The sequence below is a fragment of the Musca vetustissima genome, unplaced genomic scaffold, assembly GCF_032173495.1.
Source record: "Musca vetustissima isolate MV318-11 ecotype Yass unplaced genomic scaffold, APGP_CSIRO_Mvet_v1 utg1319, whole genome shotgun sequence".
In the NCBI taxonomy this organism is placed as follows: Eukaryota; Metazoa; Arthropoda; class Insecta; order Diptera; family Muscidae; genus Musca; species Musca vetustissima.
The window spans coordinates 411,310-426,945 of record NW_026884577.1 but is presented as its reverse complement, the minus strand read 5'-3'; the positions used below and the strand labels follow the sequence as shown (position 1 = coordinate 426,945).

The window sequence follows — 15,636 nt, the reverse complement described above, 5'->3', positions numbered from 1 at the left end:
ATTGAAGTAACAGGGTGTTCATATCACCACAAACACACAAACGATTGCTGGCAACTTTACATTGAAGAAGACATTTTTTTATCTTATGAAACACTTAACGCGTGATATGTCTTCGTTTCGATACTTCTTTCAATTTTCAATACTTTATTCTTACACTATTTAATAGAATTATCCGTTTTGAATGTTTATAATTTTTACAATTTGTCGTAGAAACTAGAGGCGAGATAACGCGTTTCGTGCGCAGTTATTTTTTTATGTCAACTGATTCTACTTGTTACTTGGCAGCTGTTTGACATTTGGCAACAGGGCGGTTCACAAATAGCAATATCTTTACTACTACTATGTTACATTAGGTGGGGAATATTATGGATTATTAGATTATCAAAATTAAATTACTGATTGTTAATAAAATTAAATCTAATGAAATGCTTAATTAACATTAAAAAAATTATATGAGTATAAATTAAAACTAAAAAACGTCTTCATATGTTAATAGAGACCATGGATAGCATGAATAAATAGAACCTTAAATGATGACGCATTTCACTCGTCAAAGTGCTTTGTTTCATAAAATATAATAGGTCTGAATTATGTTACTTAAACAAATTCGAAACATATTTATTTAGATCTTAATTTCAAAGCGTAGAGTCAACAAATTAACAAGGAAAATTAAATAAATAGTACTTCTCAATTTTTCTGCCTTAATAAAAAAGTATGTATGTGAATATGTCATATTAATACACTTTCTTAAGTAGTTAGTAACTTGCCAAATAATTGAAATCGAACTTAATGATTTCCAGTTGCATGTTTTTTAATAAATAAATATTAATTCAAGCCCTTATTACTCTTTTTACTCGGCTGAATTTGTCTAACATAAAATAGAAAATAATATAAGTTATTGTTTTCACTCTTTAAGATTGGTCATTTTGTATTTAACTCCATTAATATCTAACAATAATGTCCTTCAATTGTTTACGTTCTAAATCAGGTACTTTACAATCAGCCGCAGGATAACCAACCGGTAATAAAACTAATAACTTCTCATTGGCAGGTCTATTTAGTAGGGTACGTAATGCTGGACCACAATTTAATGGAGTGGTAATCAGCGAACTTAATCCTGCCGCCTGCAGGGCACATAATAGAATACCCACAGATATCGACACCGATATCTCATTGTAATAATGTTGCTTACGTTTGCCATCTTTCGTTAGACCATAGGTTTGTTTGAAAACCAATATCAAATATGGAGCATCGGTTAGATATGGTTTTACGTGATTTGTTTTCAGTGGCCTCAAATCCGTGGTCCATTGTTTATGCATACGTTGAGCATAGTTTAGTTCCTCTTCGGCTTCAATTATATTACGTATATTTTGTTTTATTTCGGGATCGGTAATAACACAAAATGTCCAGGGTTCTGTATGGGCTCCACTTGGTGATGTACCAGCCGTACGTATACAATTTTCAATTACCTCAATGGGAGGTATTGGCTGCGGTCTATATGAACGTACACTACGCCGATTGTTCATTATTTTGTAGAATTCTGCAGCTCCACCAGTGAGTGTTACAGTGGCTCCAGCATATGGTATGTGTTCTTTTTCTTCCAGTGCAGGTGTGTAGTCGACATCTTCGGCATTTGAAGTAGAATCAGCTAAAAGATAGTTTCTAATTAACATTGAAATATTATTTTACAAATATTCATATTACCAAATATTTCTCCTCTGATATTTTCTTTATTAACTACTGCATTGTTGTTCCTTTTGTTCCATAGCCATTTACTTAAAATTCCCATAAGCGTAATTGTAAGTATTACATTCCAATATTTTAGAAATATCGAAGTTTCCAAAATCTGTTCCACTGCCATTGTGTTTGAATAAAAGTACTGAATTGATGTTCATTGACTCCCATGAAATGTTGAAAGTGATTGAAATAAAAAAATGTAGGTCAAGTGACTCTGTATTGGAGGCTGGGTATCAGCACTTCACCGACACACACATTGCAGAATACAGGCAGACAAAAACGTAATATTGATAAGGCAATACCGGTTTCAATGTGGTCTCATGATATACCATTGTACGATTTATTGTTGTTTGAAACGTAAATAAATAATTTAGAATATAATCGATTTTTATAATAATTTAGTAATAAAAATATATATGTATATAGAAATGACGATATGATTGGAATAACAGCAGATAACTGCTTTGATTTCACAATTTTGAATGGACAATAGTAGTGCCACTAGGACAACTGTCCGACTTTATTTTGAAAATGAAATATTTTCGAATCCTCAAAATAAAATTTGAGAAACGTGAATGAAAATCTATCAAATTTATATTTCTATTGCTTCCACGCCTTTCCTATAATTAGGTCATTGCCACTTATATGTGTAACGCGTATGAAAATGCAGGGAATTGTGAATTATTCCATGAAGAAAGATGTGCTTCCTCAAACTTTCCCAGTAGGCAGATTGAGAAAAATTGAATACGGGAGCACATTTAATAAAGAATCATTTCAAATTGTATGCGTTCCCAATTTTCCTGTTGGGTGATTTTTCAAAATATAATTTGTCAAATTCATATTGACACTAGTATTACGTTGGAATCAAATCAGCTGGGTTTTGCTGTTAACTTTTATATTTGTACCATGCCTATTATACATGTATTCATAACTAGAAAGTATACAAGGTAGTCTCATGCAGTCATATGTTTCCAATTTTTTTTTAAATTAGCTTTTATCATCAGCTTTTAAATGAAAATATCTTCCTACGAAATGTAGGCATATGATGTGTTCAGGGCAAAAATTCCTAAATAATTTATATTTATAAATATTTTGAAGTTCCCTGCCTCTAAAACTTATGAATATAAGATGTAACAACCATGGTTATATATTGAGAGCAATGTTTAGCTTTAGAAAATATATTTTGTTTAATTTATTGAAAATATGCCAATCGACATACATAACATTTTATGGAATTTAATCTGTCATATTATTCGAATTTGTTAGATGAGTTCCATGGCACAATAAATAGGTAGTCCATTTAGAGCAGCTGATGTCTCGATTAACTGTCAAAATGTATAATTTCTACATGAATTCGATGTGCAAAATTTTGACAGAAGGCCGAGACAAAAACAAAGGTTTTTGTTGTGATACATCACCTTATTATTGTATCATGATGAGTTCCAAATTAAAAAGGGTTGCCATCATCAATTTCTCAACTTCTGTAATTATGCCATGACTAGAATTTAATCTATAAATAAATTATTTTTTTATACTTAACTGACTGACCAACAACCATGAATGTCTTGTACCTGATAAATGATGGATATGAACGGCCACTCGATCAAACAAGCATAATTTAAATCAATCAGGCAATCAAATCTAATCGTGTGTAATCACCTTAAGTATAATAAGTATCAATGTAAACGTAACATTTCTGTCATTTAAGCAAGCCTAATTTTAAAATATGTGTTGCCGCCCGCAAAACTGACAAATCTTTTTAATTTTTTTTTTTTAAGAAAATCAAACCAAAATTCTTCTACTTTCATATTCAATTGATGACATTCAGTGTCAGCCAATACAAAACGACCTAGATAAAAGTCGACCTATATAACCCTTGTGTGATAGTTGTGTTAAAGAACATAAAACATATGATATGGTTGGGTGGGTTATAACACACTCAGAAGGGGGGCGATTAGAGAAATAAAGGAAATTAAAAATTTGGAAAAGGGGGATGGAGGAGGTCAGTCAATAATTATGTTACGTCAAGAAGAAGAAAAAAGCAAGCAAAACAGAATCTATAGAAGAAGAAAAACCACCATCAAGCAATAAATAAAATATTGAGGAAATCATACGACACAGTTGGTGGGCGACATACAAATTTACATATTAGTGCAAGCCAGATATTAATAAAAAATAAAAATAAAGAATAAACCTTGTATTAGTGTTTTAATCTACGGCAGTTTTGTGTGAACATTTTTATTAAATAAATTCAATTAAAGGCGACGCCAGCAGTTAAGAATTTTTATTGTTGTTGTTGTGTGGTTTGGTGAAAGAAAAGAAAAACTATAAAAAAAATATACATACATATATATTTAGAAAAGAAAATTTAAATAACAAAAACTATAAGGCGTACATATATGTATATATAGAAGAGGGAAGTACATGTAGTGTTGACAGCCACCAAACCCCTCCCCAGCGGTGTCTGCTTCCTCGACACCAACTACCATTACGTACGTCCGTTCGTTCGTTCTATTGTGCATTGTCAAATTCGACGATAAAATATTGTACTAAGAAGTTGATTGTTTTTTCGGTGTGTGTTTAAATTACGAAAACAAATTAAATAAAGGAAAAACTTTAGTAGCTTTGTTGTTGTTACTGTTGATATCAATGAAGGGTGATAATTGGCGGACAAAGCAATATATAAATAAAAGAAATTTATTAACGTGTATAATAACTAAGAATAACAATAACAACAACATCGATCGTATTAGCACCAGCACCACCAGCAGTAGACGACATTTGCTTTAACCCAAAAGCAATACACATGTGACCAAAGAAAATCTAACTTCATTGGAAAGAACAACTAAATCAACAAAAAAACGCAAAATTTTGTCAAGAAAAGAGCAGTGTTTTTATATTCTCAACTACTCAGCGTAGCAAATCAAAATGCTGATTAAAAGCAATTAGCATTCATCTCTATGTGCATGCTGTTATTGTAATTTATTGTGGCTTAGGCGGCGGCAGTGGGCAAGTATAGGCATCAGTGTTTATTAAATAAATAAAATTACCAGCATCCTGTCTGATAAATAAAAAAATAACGTATAACAACAAATCAAGTAAACATGGACGAAGTATTTTCACTACATACGGAAAAGTTTGATTTATATGACGGTAAGTTTATTTTTAGTTTTATTTTAATTTTTTGTAATAATATATTATTTTACATTTATTATTGTTCATAATGTTAGGCATTAAAATATCTATATGGCTAATATTAAAAGAAAAACCAATCTTATACTATATACGCACACACTTAGTCACAAATACATTTATAAATACCTTAAAATAGTTTACGGAACTAAACTGAAAAATTCCCTACATCTAATCGTCTAGGTCATGATTGTATGGCTTTTCTAAAATTTCCTTAATAAATGTTTACGGAACCACATACAATTAAAATTTTCTAAAACTAAACGTCTTGCATGGTTCTCCTCCAAAATTTCCTTAACAATAGTTTACTAAACTGCATCAATTTTGTAAAACTAAACATCTTGATCATCATCTGATGGTTCTTCTAAAATTTTCTGAACAATTTCCTTGTGCTTTTCCGGCTCCACATTGTGTAGTAAAATCTCTTTCAGCATATTGACATTCTTTTTCATTTCCTCAATTTTGGTTTCCAATTGGGTGTTGCTGATTTTTAATTTCTCCACATTGTCTTTGCGTTTTTGGGCATTTTGTTTGGATTTTTCACGGGTGCGTTTGACGGCCTAAAAAAAAGAAAACCCACAACAATCAAATGTTTTTTTTTTTTAAATATTACAATTAATAAAATAACAAGCAAACTGTTACTAACATCATTATTTCTTTTTCGTTTCTTTTTATATTCCTCATCATTGTCATCGGACCTGGGACTGGTGCTGCTCCTCATGCCTCCTGCGCTGCTACTATCAGTACTCCTTCTGGCTGGCATACTGTCGGTGATTATTTTATTATGTATTTAAGAGATTAACCGGGATTTTGTATCATCGGTAGGTGGTACAACACCTTCTCTTCTTCTTTTTGTTCGTTATATTTATATTAGAAATGTATAATTTTATAAACAAAAACAAACAATAGTTCTTTTGTATATTGAAAATATATTATTGTGAAATTATCTGTTTGGCCATCAAGTAAGGAGAAGAAGAAGAAGCACCAGCAAACATATGTTGCTGGGCTGTCAAACAAACGTTAATCGTGTGTTGCCATATCGACAAAAAGAAAGAAAGAAAGAAAAAAAATACCTACTAATATGTAGACAATAAATAAATTTAAGTAAAATTCGAAGATAAATTATTATAATTATTATTTATTTTATGAAAAGACTGAAGATACGTTAGATATTATGTTTAAGATGACATAAATATGTAAACAATTTAAAAATATTCAATTAAAATGTTTGGAAAGAATTTTATTGTGTTTTATTTTTATAAACTAATATGATATGTCATAGGAAGATTGGAAAGAAATGGCTGAGAAAAGTAAGAAAATACAACTCTGTGGTATTATCTTTATGTAAATAATAAACATACATATATATGCAACAGATTATATTGCAATAGTACAAGGTAGGATAACTTGAGGTGAATAACAACAATTTAACTATGTAAGTTGTGGCTTCTTCTGTCAAATCTATACCAATAATTGCAAAGGAATCAAATAAAAAAAAATAAATAAAAGAGTTAAGCGCACAGACGAAACGGCTAAAATCTAAAAACTTGAAATTTGGAATGCGAATTAAGGTTTATAAGGAGCTGGCTTTGGAAGCGTGTACTCGTGTATACGAAAAGTACTAATCGTACTAAATTGGGTACAATTTGAATTTAGAGAAACGGATGAAAAAATAGTTATTTCTATGTTTATATATGGTCTCATCCCGTTCTGCAAGAATCTACTTTTTTTACTACTTTCTTCGATATCATAAAGGAAAAATCGTTATCGTAGTAAAAAGTAGTATAGCCTACCTTGAATGATTGTACCATGGTATTACTTACAGCACCTCTTGCTGTTCATGACAGATATCTCCTCCTTTTTTTTGAAATCAGTAATTATTGCTCTTCTTTAAAGAATAGTTTAAGTTTTCTAGGGAAACACCCATCTATAATTTAGATAAAATTTTAAATCGTTTATTTTCAGTTACGGATTACAAGTAAAAATGTCGAAAAAGAATAACTTCAGGGACTTTCCTTTTTTACTGAGTTAAGATATGGTAACATTTGACAACTGCCATACGTCTTAATTTAAATTGCACCCTGTTTTACTTGACGTTTTTTGCAAATACTAGCAAAGTCAGCTGTTTAGATATTCCAATTGGATTGTTGTTGTTTTCTTTTGAAAAGGGAACAAATCGAAAGAAGCTATTTTGCATTTTGGTAAATTTTTGTTTGATAAATATAACAAAATGTCTTCGCCGGCACCTAAATCACCGGAACAATCCGATAAAAACAAGAAATATGATCGGCAAATAAGGTATTTAACAAAATCGTATATTTGATTTAAAAATTATTTGAAATGAATGACTAAAATTTTCATCCATATCTGTGTAGATTGTGGGGAGAACATGGCCAGACCGTGTTAGAGGGCGCCAAAATTTGTTTGGTCAATGCCAATGGTATTGGATGTGAAATTCTCAAGAGTTTGGTATTACCAGGCATTGGTGTCTTTACAATTGTTGATGGCTCAGTGGTAACGGAAGAGGATTTGGGTGTCAAGTAAGTGGTATTGCTATTAGTCATACTGCGGTAATTTTGAACATTTTTGGTGTTATTAGTTTCTTTTTAGACTCCAGCAGTTTGGGTCAATCCAAGGCCGCTGCCTGTATGATGTTGCTACAAGAACTTAATTCCGATGTCAATGGCGATTGTGTTGAGGAAAGTGTTGATTATCTGCTCACCAATCGTCCATCATTTTTCGATGATTTTGATGTTGTGGTGGCATCAAATTTAAACGAGGAATCCCTACTACGTCTTTCCAATTGTTTGTGGGAGGCAAATGTTCCACTGTTGTATTGTCGTTCGTTGGGCTTCTTTGGTACAATACGTCTGCAAATTAAGGAACATTGTGTCATCGAAACACATCCGGATAATCCACAATTTGATTTGCGTTTGGAACAACCGTTTCAAACATTGCAGAAACATTTTGAGGTGAGTATGAGAGGAGGTTTGGGATGATTTTTGAAATTTACTTCTTGTTTGTATTTTTTTTCTCACCTAGACCACCCAAATAACAAATAAAGTGCCTTGGCTTTTAGTACTTAATAAATATTTGCAACAGTGGCGACAGGAAAATAATGGCAAACTACCATCGAACTACAGGGAGAAGTTGCAACTGAAGGAAATGATAAGAAAAGGTATTTAAAACCCTAGTGATAGCAGATCAGAAGGTGTATCCACAGGAGATCTATCTTCTCATAGGAGATCAAATATTTTTTATAGGATACCAAATTGTTAGAAATGTCTACTTCATAGAAGGTCTTCTTTGTAGACAACCAGAAAATCTTCTTCATTGAAGATCTGAAGGTATTTTTCATAGTTTTCTTCTTAGAAGACCAAAAAGCCTTCTTTCTAGAAGACCAGAAGGTTTTCTTCCTAGACGGCCAGAAGGTTTTTTCCCTAGAAAGCCAGAAGGGATTCTTCCTAGAAGTGCAGAACGTTTTCTTTCTAAATGACCACATATTCTTATTATTAAAAGACCAGAAATCCTTCTTCTTAGGAAAACAGAAGGTCTACTTTCTAGAAATGACCAGCGAGTCTTCCCAGAAAACCGGAAAATCATCTTTATAGAAACCTGGTTTTTTAAATAGAAGACCAAAAAAATTCTTCTTAGACGACCAGAAGAACTTCTTCATAGAAGACCAAATGGTCTTCTTCATAGAATAACAGAACCTTTTCTCCTTGATGATGGCTAAAAGGTTTGTTTTTTTGAAGATCAAAATGATGCCTGAAGGGATTTTCGTAAAATAGCTGAACATTTTCTAATAGCAGATCAATTATTCTCTCAGAAGACCACAGGAAAATCTCATATATGTCTTCACACAGAAGATCTGTAGGTTGTAATATCGAAGATAATTAGGTCTTCTTTCTGAAAGACCAACAAATCTCCTAACAAAATAGATGAAGCTCCACACTAACACTTCTTTCAATTTATCTTCCAGGCATTACAAATGACGAAGAAAACTTCGAGGAAGCCATGAAGGCTGTAAATACCGCATTTGGAGGAGGTCATGTAAACAGTTCCGTAAAGGCCATATTTGAAGATAATGCCTGCAATAATCTTAATAAACAGGTAAGTATCGATTCTACCAAGTACACCATATATATTAATTTAATAATTCCCTCCCTACATTCCCCCAAAAAATAGAGCAAACCATTTTGGATTATGGCCAAAGCACTGAAAGACTTCGTTGAACAAGATAACAATGGTATGCTACCACTGCCTGGCATTTTACCCGATATGACTGCCGATACGGAATCTTATATCAATCTACAAAATATTTATCGTCATCAAGCGTTGCAAGATGCCGACAATGTCTATCGTCGTGTACAGACCATACTCAAAGAATTGGGTCTGTCACCAGATACGATTGCGGAAAAAACTGTGCGGCTATTTTGTAAAGAATCGTCACATTTAACTGTTATACGTGGTTCCAAAATTGCCGATGAATATGAGCGTAATAATCGTTTTCTCAACGAAATAGATGTTGAACTTCAGGGAACACTAATCGAACATTATATAGCGTTGAGGGCATATGAACGTTTCCTCAACGAATGTGGTAATATACCCGGTGATTGTTATGTAGAAAATGATACGGCCCGTTTAAAATCGGTGGCATATAAAATGCTAGCCGATTTGGGTGCAACACAGGCGACATTAAGTGATGATATGGTCCATGAGATATGTCATTATGGCGGGGCTGAGGTCCACACCATTTCGGCATTTTTAGGTAAGTTATTGAGGAAGTGTAGAAAAATCTTTTAATTTAATTTGTTTAATTTTTAGGTGGCATTGCGGCTCAGGAAGCCATTAAAATTATAACCAAACAATTTAAACCTGTGGACAATACTTTTATTTATAATGGTATCACTTCCGAAACAATTACCTTGAAATTATAAAAACAATAAATATTTATATGTGAATTGTATAGAATTTAATTGTTGTTTGTTAAGTACATTTACATTGAACCGGATTTTGTTAATCCAATGGGTTTAAAGTGCATATATGTCAAATTCTCATAAAGTAGGTTAAGCTGGTATGGTAAAAAAGTTTTAATGTACATGCCGTTTTAGACTCGGAGATTCTTCACGGAGTCGACTATGCTGCATTTTCGTAGACGTCGAAGCCATATTTTAGAATATCAAAAGGTTTTCTAGCAAAAGTAGTCTCGTAGTATAGGAGCCCGAAAGGTTGTTCTCGAAAGAAGCCCAGAATATGAATATAACCGAAATGATCTGGATTCATTCCAAATAATCCACATTTTCCAATTGGAAAAGCAAAAAACTCGTTATTTCAGTTACAGTTGATAGCACAATGAGTAATCATTTTACTGTGAATAGCACGGCAAAAGTTCTTTGGCTCTTATCAGTGAACCACACAATTGAACTATAGGTCTACCATATGACAGTATAAACTTAGCTTTCTCTCACGACCAAACACCGAACTCTGGAGTAGGCATTCCGCTGCTGGATAAATAACGACATTTCGACTTATCTGTAAATAATTATAATAAATTAAGAAACTAAACAAAATGGTTATTGGGTATGTGACACCATTCCAATTGGATTATGTTTCCATCGAACATTAACAGCTTTACGTAATCATTGTTTTTGTTTTGTTCCCCCGCTACCATTCATAGATTCGTTATTCGTTCTGGTTTGGTTGTCGGTGCCGTCTACTATTCCAAGAAATTGGGAGTCTGGGGTAGTCCCGAAGAATCGGAGAAATTCTATAACTGTGTGAAAAGTCAATTGCGCCCCCACGTTCAGAGTTTGGAGAAACAATTGCCATTTGAGGTGCCATCACTGCCACAGACAGGAGAAGTTCGCTTCCTCGCTAAACATTATTACAATCAGGGTGTGAAGAACACATTCCATTTCATCGAAATGCTTCCTTGCTATGCTGGACAATTGGCAAAGAAAACCAAAGACACATTTAATGAATTCGCCCAACCACCACCAAAAGCATCGAACTGAGCAGGTGAACAGAAGAAGCAGGGTTTTTTGTTTTTGTGTCGGTGGGATGTTATATTAATATAAATAATGTATGTTCATAGATAGATTGTTTTTAGTGCATTGATATGATAAACATAAATGTGTCTCGCGGAAAAGAAATAATATTGTAAATCATCGATAAAAATACTAATATGTGTGATGATGATGACAATTATTGTCGATCAACCGATTCCCTTTCCCCGAATAAAAGCTGTCCTGTGGTAATAAAATTAAAATAATGACTGTTATTTTTTACAAATGGAAAATTCTACAAATATTCTAAACAGACATAAAAAATCAGAAAAAGAGAACACATGACATCTTTACTTAATATCGATTGTGTGATAGTGATAGCCATGTAGATGTCCAGAAAGACAGATGGTCAGTCGGTCAAAAAGCAGGTCGCGTAAGTACTTCGAATTGTCATAAGAGACATTTGGTTATGAAAGGTTTTTTCGAAAAGCTTCTGGGGAGTATATCCCAACAAAAAAACTAAGGGAACTGATGGGGATCAGTGGCGAGATCCGAAACTATAGTCTTCACTACCTTATCCCTCGGCGGACAATTCCATACATTCCCCACTAATAAATAGTTGTTTTTTTTATAAAAACAACAAACTGGGATTCAGCCTGACTATTTTGCAAAAACAAAATACAAATGGTATCCAAAATAACCCGCCAACACTACTGAAGATATTGTCCAAAAAAGTCAAAAGCTCTTTATTTAGAAGACCAAAAAATCAATTTAAATAGAAGTTTAGAAAATCTTCTCACAGAAGTTTATAATGCATTCTAATAGAAGACCAGAAGGAGCTTGAAAAGTCTTCTAATGGAAGACTAGACGCTCTTCTTATAGTAGTCCAGAAGGTATTCGCACAGAAGTCCAGAAGGCCTTTTCAAAGAAGATTTAAAGCAGTTCTCATAGAAGACTAGAGGGTTTTATTTTTATAGAAGACTCTTATAGAAAACCAGAATGTCTTCTTATAGAAGAACAGAAAGTATTCTTATAGAGGACCAGCAAGAGGTCCTCTTATAGAAAACCAATAGGTCTTCAAATAGAAGGACAGAAGGTGTTCAAAAATAAACCCATTAAATAGAAGTGCATAGAATACTTGAATGTATTTTAACAGAAGACCACAAGGTACTCGAAAGCTCTTTCATAGAATACTTGAATGTCTTCTTATAAAAGACGAGAAAATTGTGTGAGATTAGACCAGAGGGTCTTCTCATAGAAGACCAGCACTTTTTCTTATAGAAGACTAGAAAGCCTCCTCATAGAAATCCAGAAGGTTTTCTCTGTCTTCCAATACAGGTGGATTAATATATGAAATTATTGGTAGGCCGATTTGTTACTCAATCATAATCCAAAATTATAGTCAATTCTATTTGAAATATGGTCCGAATATTTGGGGTTAGAGTAATACGGTACCAATACCGAAAATTGGAGCACATTTGTCAACTGTAATCAAAATCCAATATGCCAAACTATACTCAGCTGGTTGGGAAATGTGTCAAAAATCTAAATTAAATAAACTGGACCCATACCGAGAATTTGTTGGAAGGATAAATAACATCCTTTTGAGCACTTCTTTCCAAATGACGAAAATCAATGGGTGTAGTCATATGTGGGCATATGGCTAAATGTGGCCTTTTATGGAATATTTTTTGACTTCACGTTATTATAGGCAAATTACAGCGGCTGGCCAGATAGATCTATATCATATTAGAATTTTACTCCGATCAAAAATAGTTATAAAACATGGAATTGTCAACTTTATATACTCCGAATATCATAGAGGGAGGGGTTTAAGTGGAAAATATTCGAATAAAAAACGATGATTCTGCTATTGAAATAAAGAATAGCATATTTTTAGGATTAGAGTGTTAAGTAAGTAGTTTTGAAAAGAAAACACGTTTTTTAAAAAGAAGATCACGTAGATGATTTTTTAAGGAATTCAATGGTTTTAATGGATTTGCTGTGGTCATGAGGTTTTTAATCTAATATATCTGTGGCCAGAGAAGCAGTACTCTTGTGAGACTCATTGACATTATTTATTTATTTATTCCAAAAATGCAATTTGAAGCCATTAAGGCCGATTTCATTTAAATTGCAAAATGTACTACTCCATTTGACAAGATTTCTTAATGATATCTTAGAAGGTATTATTCTAAAAATAATAATATATTTGAATGTTTGGCAAGTGGCTAACTACTCAAGTAAGTGTATTAATATCACATATTCAATATTTAGTAATAAACAGCATTGTATAAAATATAAGAATTTAAATTTGTATATTATAAAAAAGATGACATACTTTAATTTAGGTAGAAAAATTGAGAACTACTCCAAATTTGCCCTTTGCCCCTCCATATCAAATCTTTTTTCAATTTCGAAGAAGATAATGGAGGACACGTCTGGTAGACATACCAGAAAAGAAATATTTGCAAAAAAAAAAAAAAAAAAAATACAAAATATTAATAAAAACTAGAATTTCGGATCTTAACCATGTAGGCTTTCAGTTTTTTATAATGGATTTTTTTTTGATTTCTTGAGCTACTACTTCTTTTCAATAATAGGCTATGTCCACATTCTGATAACTTTGCGGATATAGTATGTTTATTTAACATTTAATATGTCGGAAATTTCTGTCAGAGGGAGAGTATCTTGTTCCATTCATTAGCCCACATTTGTAGTTTATTGTTTACTTATTTGAAAGTAAGAAAATATACAGTACATATACATGTTCAGATAATGTACATACATACATATATATTTGAAAATATTATCTCGATGTTTCTTATTTTTGTTAAAAATCTTAGTCATATTGGCCCTATCTTCAATTCATTTGGGTAGTAGACAAAACAAAACATATAGTTGTCAAGTGAGTGACGGATGTAAGACGTATGGCAATTCTTGTGCTTCTTCTTCGTTTTGTTTTGTTTTCAGAATGAAATTAACTGATTTTATTTTTTGTTTTATCAATTTTAATAATTTATATTTTAGAGATTCCCGTGATAAGGTTCCAATTATTGTTAATAATAATAATAAAAAAATAATAATACAAGAATTGAATCGAAAACAATAGATACGTCTATTAAATAGATTGTTGGTGTTGCCTTCTAGAAGAAGAAGATTTTATTTGGGATACCAACTTGAATCGTTATGGTCCCCTTTCTATAGTGGGACATTTTTATTCACTAAGAACATTATTTATTATTATATCTTCAATTTAAAATATTTTCTCAAGACGCCAAAATGTCTGCCAAAAAAAAAAAAAAAAAAAAAAAATCAAAATTTCTCTGTTAAATATGCCTTGGTATTTACCAATATGCCTTGGTATTTAAAAATTCATGACAATTGCAAAATTTATTTTTAATAAGTAATTATTTATTTTTTTATCTATAGAATCATAATGTCTTAAAATAAATATTGACATTTTTTAAAGTTTTTTTGTTTTGTTTTTTTTTTTTTTTTTTTGAAAAAAAAATACCCATTATCATATCACAGCGCACTTTCAAGCACTCGAATATTATAGAAAATTAAAAGATAGCCGACCAATCGATGTCAACGATAATAATTTCTATTCCCGTTAAATATTTTACAAGTGGTATTTCCACTTCGATTCAAAACGAGTCCCAAAAATATTGTTGAAAAGACTATCATCATTGACACGGGTGGCTATTTATATATAAAATGTGAAGTGATTAAGGAAAATAAAAGTCAATTCATTAAATTAAATAACGTTCGTCATAAATATCCAATTAATAAATAGATAACGATGGAGACTCACTGCAGAAAAATTTAGATAACATTTGCTTCCGTTTTATATATTTTATGATCTCCAAGCATGTCATGTTTTATTTACCCTTTTTCTTTTGTCTTTAGATCTTTCGAAGAAAATTTGAGTACTATCTGTTTGGCATTTGATTTGAGACGGATTATTTTTCTTGGTAGGTATTAGGTCGTTCGTTACTTTCCCAGTAACATTAACTCAATAATAATTTGTAGAGAGTAAATACGAATTTTTCATTTTCAAGAGAGAAAATTGCCAAAAGTTAACGAACAGCATTCAGTAAAAAGATTCTATCGACACAGCTGATTAATACAAAAAAAAAAAAAAGATTTGGTGAAAACAAAAAAGTAGCAGTTTTATTCAAAAATTTGCTATCAAGGGGAAAATTGATGTTGTTTTTGCATTTTCTTCAAATTTTCTCGTCCATTTTAATGTTTAATGATACAAAATCAAAATAATATTCACAAAATAATCAATTGCTTGAGAACAATTTTGTTGTTTCTTTACATAACAAAACAGCTGATTAGATATCAGCTAATACAAAAATCAAATTATTTGGTTTACCCAAAAGTCCAGTAAACAAAAAAGAGCAGATTTGACAGTTGTGTTATTATTTGCAAAAATTTACTGCTATCAGCTGATATTTAATCAGCTGTTTTGTAAACAAACAAAAAATTCTTCTCAAGAAAATTGATTGTTTTGTGAATTTTATTTTGATTTTGTATCATTAAATACCAAAATGGATTTTTTAAAAATAAGGTAATACAAGAGTAATTGGCCATTTTAATCCAAACAAAAAAGTTGCAATGACTCCATATACACCGAATCTGTAAACATCAATCAAAAATATATTTCCAAATAAATAGTTAAAACTTACCG

General features: G+C 31.8%; 5 protein-coding genes across 5 annotated transcripts in view; 3 read left to right on the top strand and 2 right to left on the bottom strand.

Annotated features, from left to right (window-relative positions):
• LOC133331572 (E3 ubiquitin-protein ligase Nedd-4) overlaps positions 1-15,636 on the top strand; it is a 307,165-nt gene that overhangs the window by 21,085 nt on the left and 270,444 nt on the right. The gene's annotated exons all lie outside the window — the stretch shown is intronic.
• On the bottom strand, positions 942-1,861 carry LOC133331554 (iodotyrosine deiodinase). Its single transcript, XM_061539937.1, has 2 exons — positions 1,705-1,861; positions 942-1,648 (listed from the first exon to the last, which is right to left on the bottom strand). Exons 1-2 carry the CDS (start codon positions 1,859-1,861, stop codon positions 942-944), a joined length of 864 nt encoding a protein of 287 aa, XP_061395921.1.
• On the bottom strand, positions 5,262-5,692 carry LOC133331552 (CCAAT/enhancer-binding protein homolog 2). The gene is made up of 2 exons (XM_061539936.1): positions 5,576-5,692; positions 5,262-5,489 (listed from the first exon to the last, which is right to left on the bottom strand). The coding sequence occupies exons 1-2, from the start codon at positions 5,690-5,692 to the stop codon at positions 5,262-5,264; spliced, it is 345 nt and encodes a 114-aa protein (XP_061395920.1).
• LOC133331561 (nedd8-activating enzyme E1 regulatory subunit) lies at positions 7,160-9,898 on the top strand. The gene is made up of 7 exons (XM_061539945.1): positions 7,160-7,227; positions 7,305-7,469; positions 7,529-7,901; positions 7,972-8,107; positions 8,912-9,042; positions 9,118-9,700; positions 9,757-9,898. Exons 1-7 carry the CDS (start codon positions 7,160-7,162, stop codon positions 9,867-9,869), a joined length of 1,569 nt encoding a protein of 522 aa, XP_061395929.1. The 3' UTR covers positions 9,870-9,898.
• The window catches only part of LOC133331575 (MICOS complex subunit MIC13 homolog QIL1), a 267,176-nt gene continuing 262,037 nt past the window's right edge, over positions 10,498-15,636 (top strand). Inside the window, exons 1-2 of the mRNA XM_061539959.1 lie at positions 10,498-10,512; positions 10,610-10,968. Coding sequence (XP_061395943.1) covers positions 10,502-10,512; positions 10,610-10,946 — 348 coding nt within the window. The 5' untranslated portion in view covers positions 10,498-10,501 and the 3' untranslated portion in view covers positions 10,947-10,968. The remainder of the gene's footprint in view (positions 10,513-10,609; positions 10,969-15,636) is intronic.

What these genes read in the sequence shown, in the direction of transcription:
- LOC133331554 (XM_061539937.1), bottom strand. Translation starts at nt 1,861, where the DNA reads ATGGCAGTGGAACAGATTTTGGAAACTTCGATATTTCTAAAATATTGG. An exon ending in TATCAGAGGAGAAATATTTG is followed by an intron (nt 1,649 to 1,704) that starts GTAATATGAATA and finishes ACTATCTTTTAG; the next exon opens with CTGATTCTACTTCAAATGCC.
- LOC133331552 (XM_061539936.1), bottom strand. Translation starts at nt 5,692, where the DNA reads ATGCCAGCCAGAAGGAGTACTGATAGTAGCAGCGCAGGAGGCATGAGG. An exon ending in AACGAAAAAGAAATAATGAT is followed by an intron (nt 5,490 to 5,575) that starts GTTAGTAACAGT and finishes TCTTTTTTTTAG; the next exon opens with GCCGTCAAACGCACCCGTGA.
- LOC133331561 (XM_061539945.1), top strand. Translation starts at nt 7,160, where the DNA reads ATGTCTTCGCCGGCACCTAAATCACCGGAACAATCCGATAAAAACAAG. An exon ending in CATTGCAGAAACATTTTGAG is followed by an intron (nt 7,902 to 7,971) that starts GTGAGTATGAGA and finishes TTTCTCACCTAG; the next exon opens with ACCACCCAAATAACAAATAA. An exon ending in GCAATAATCTTAATAAACAG is followed by an intron (nt 9,043 to 9,117) that starts GTAAGTATCGAT and finishes CCCAAAAAATAG; the next exon opens with AGCAAACCATTTTGGATTAT.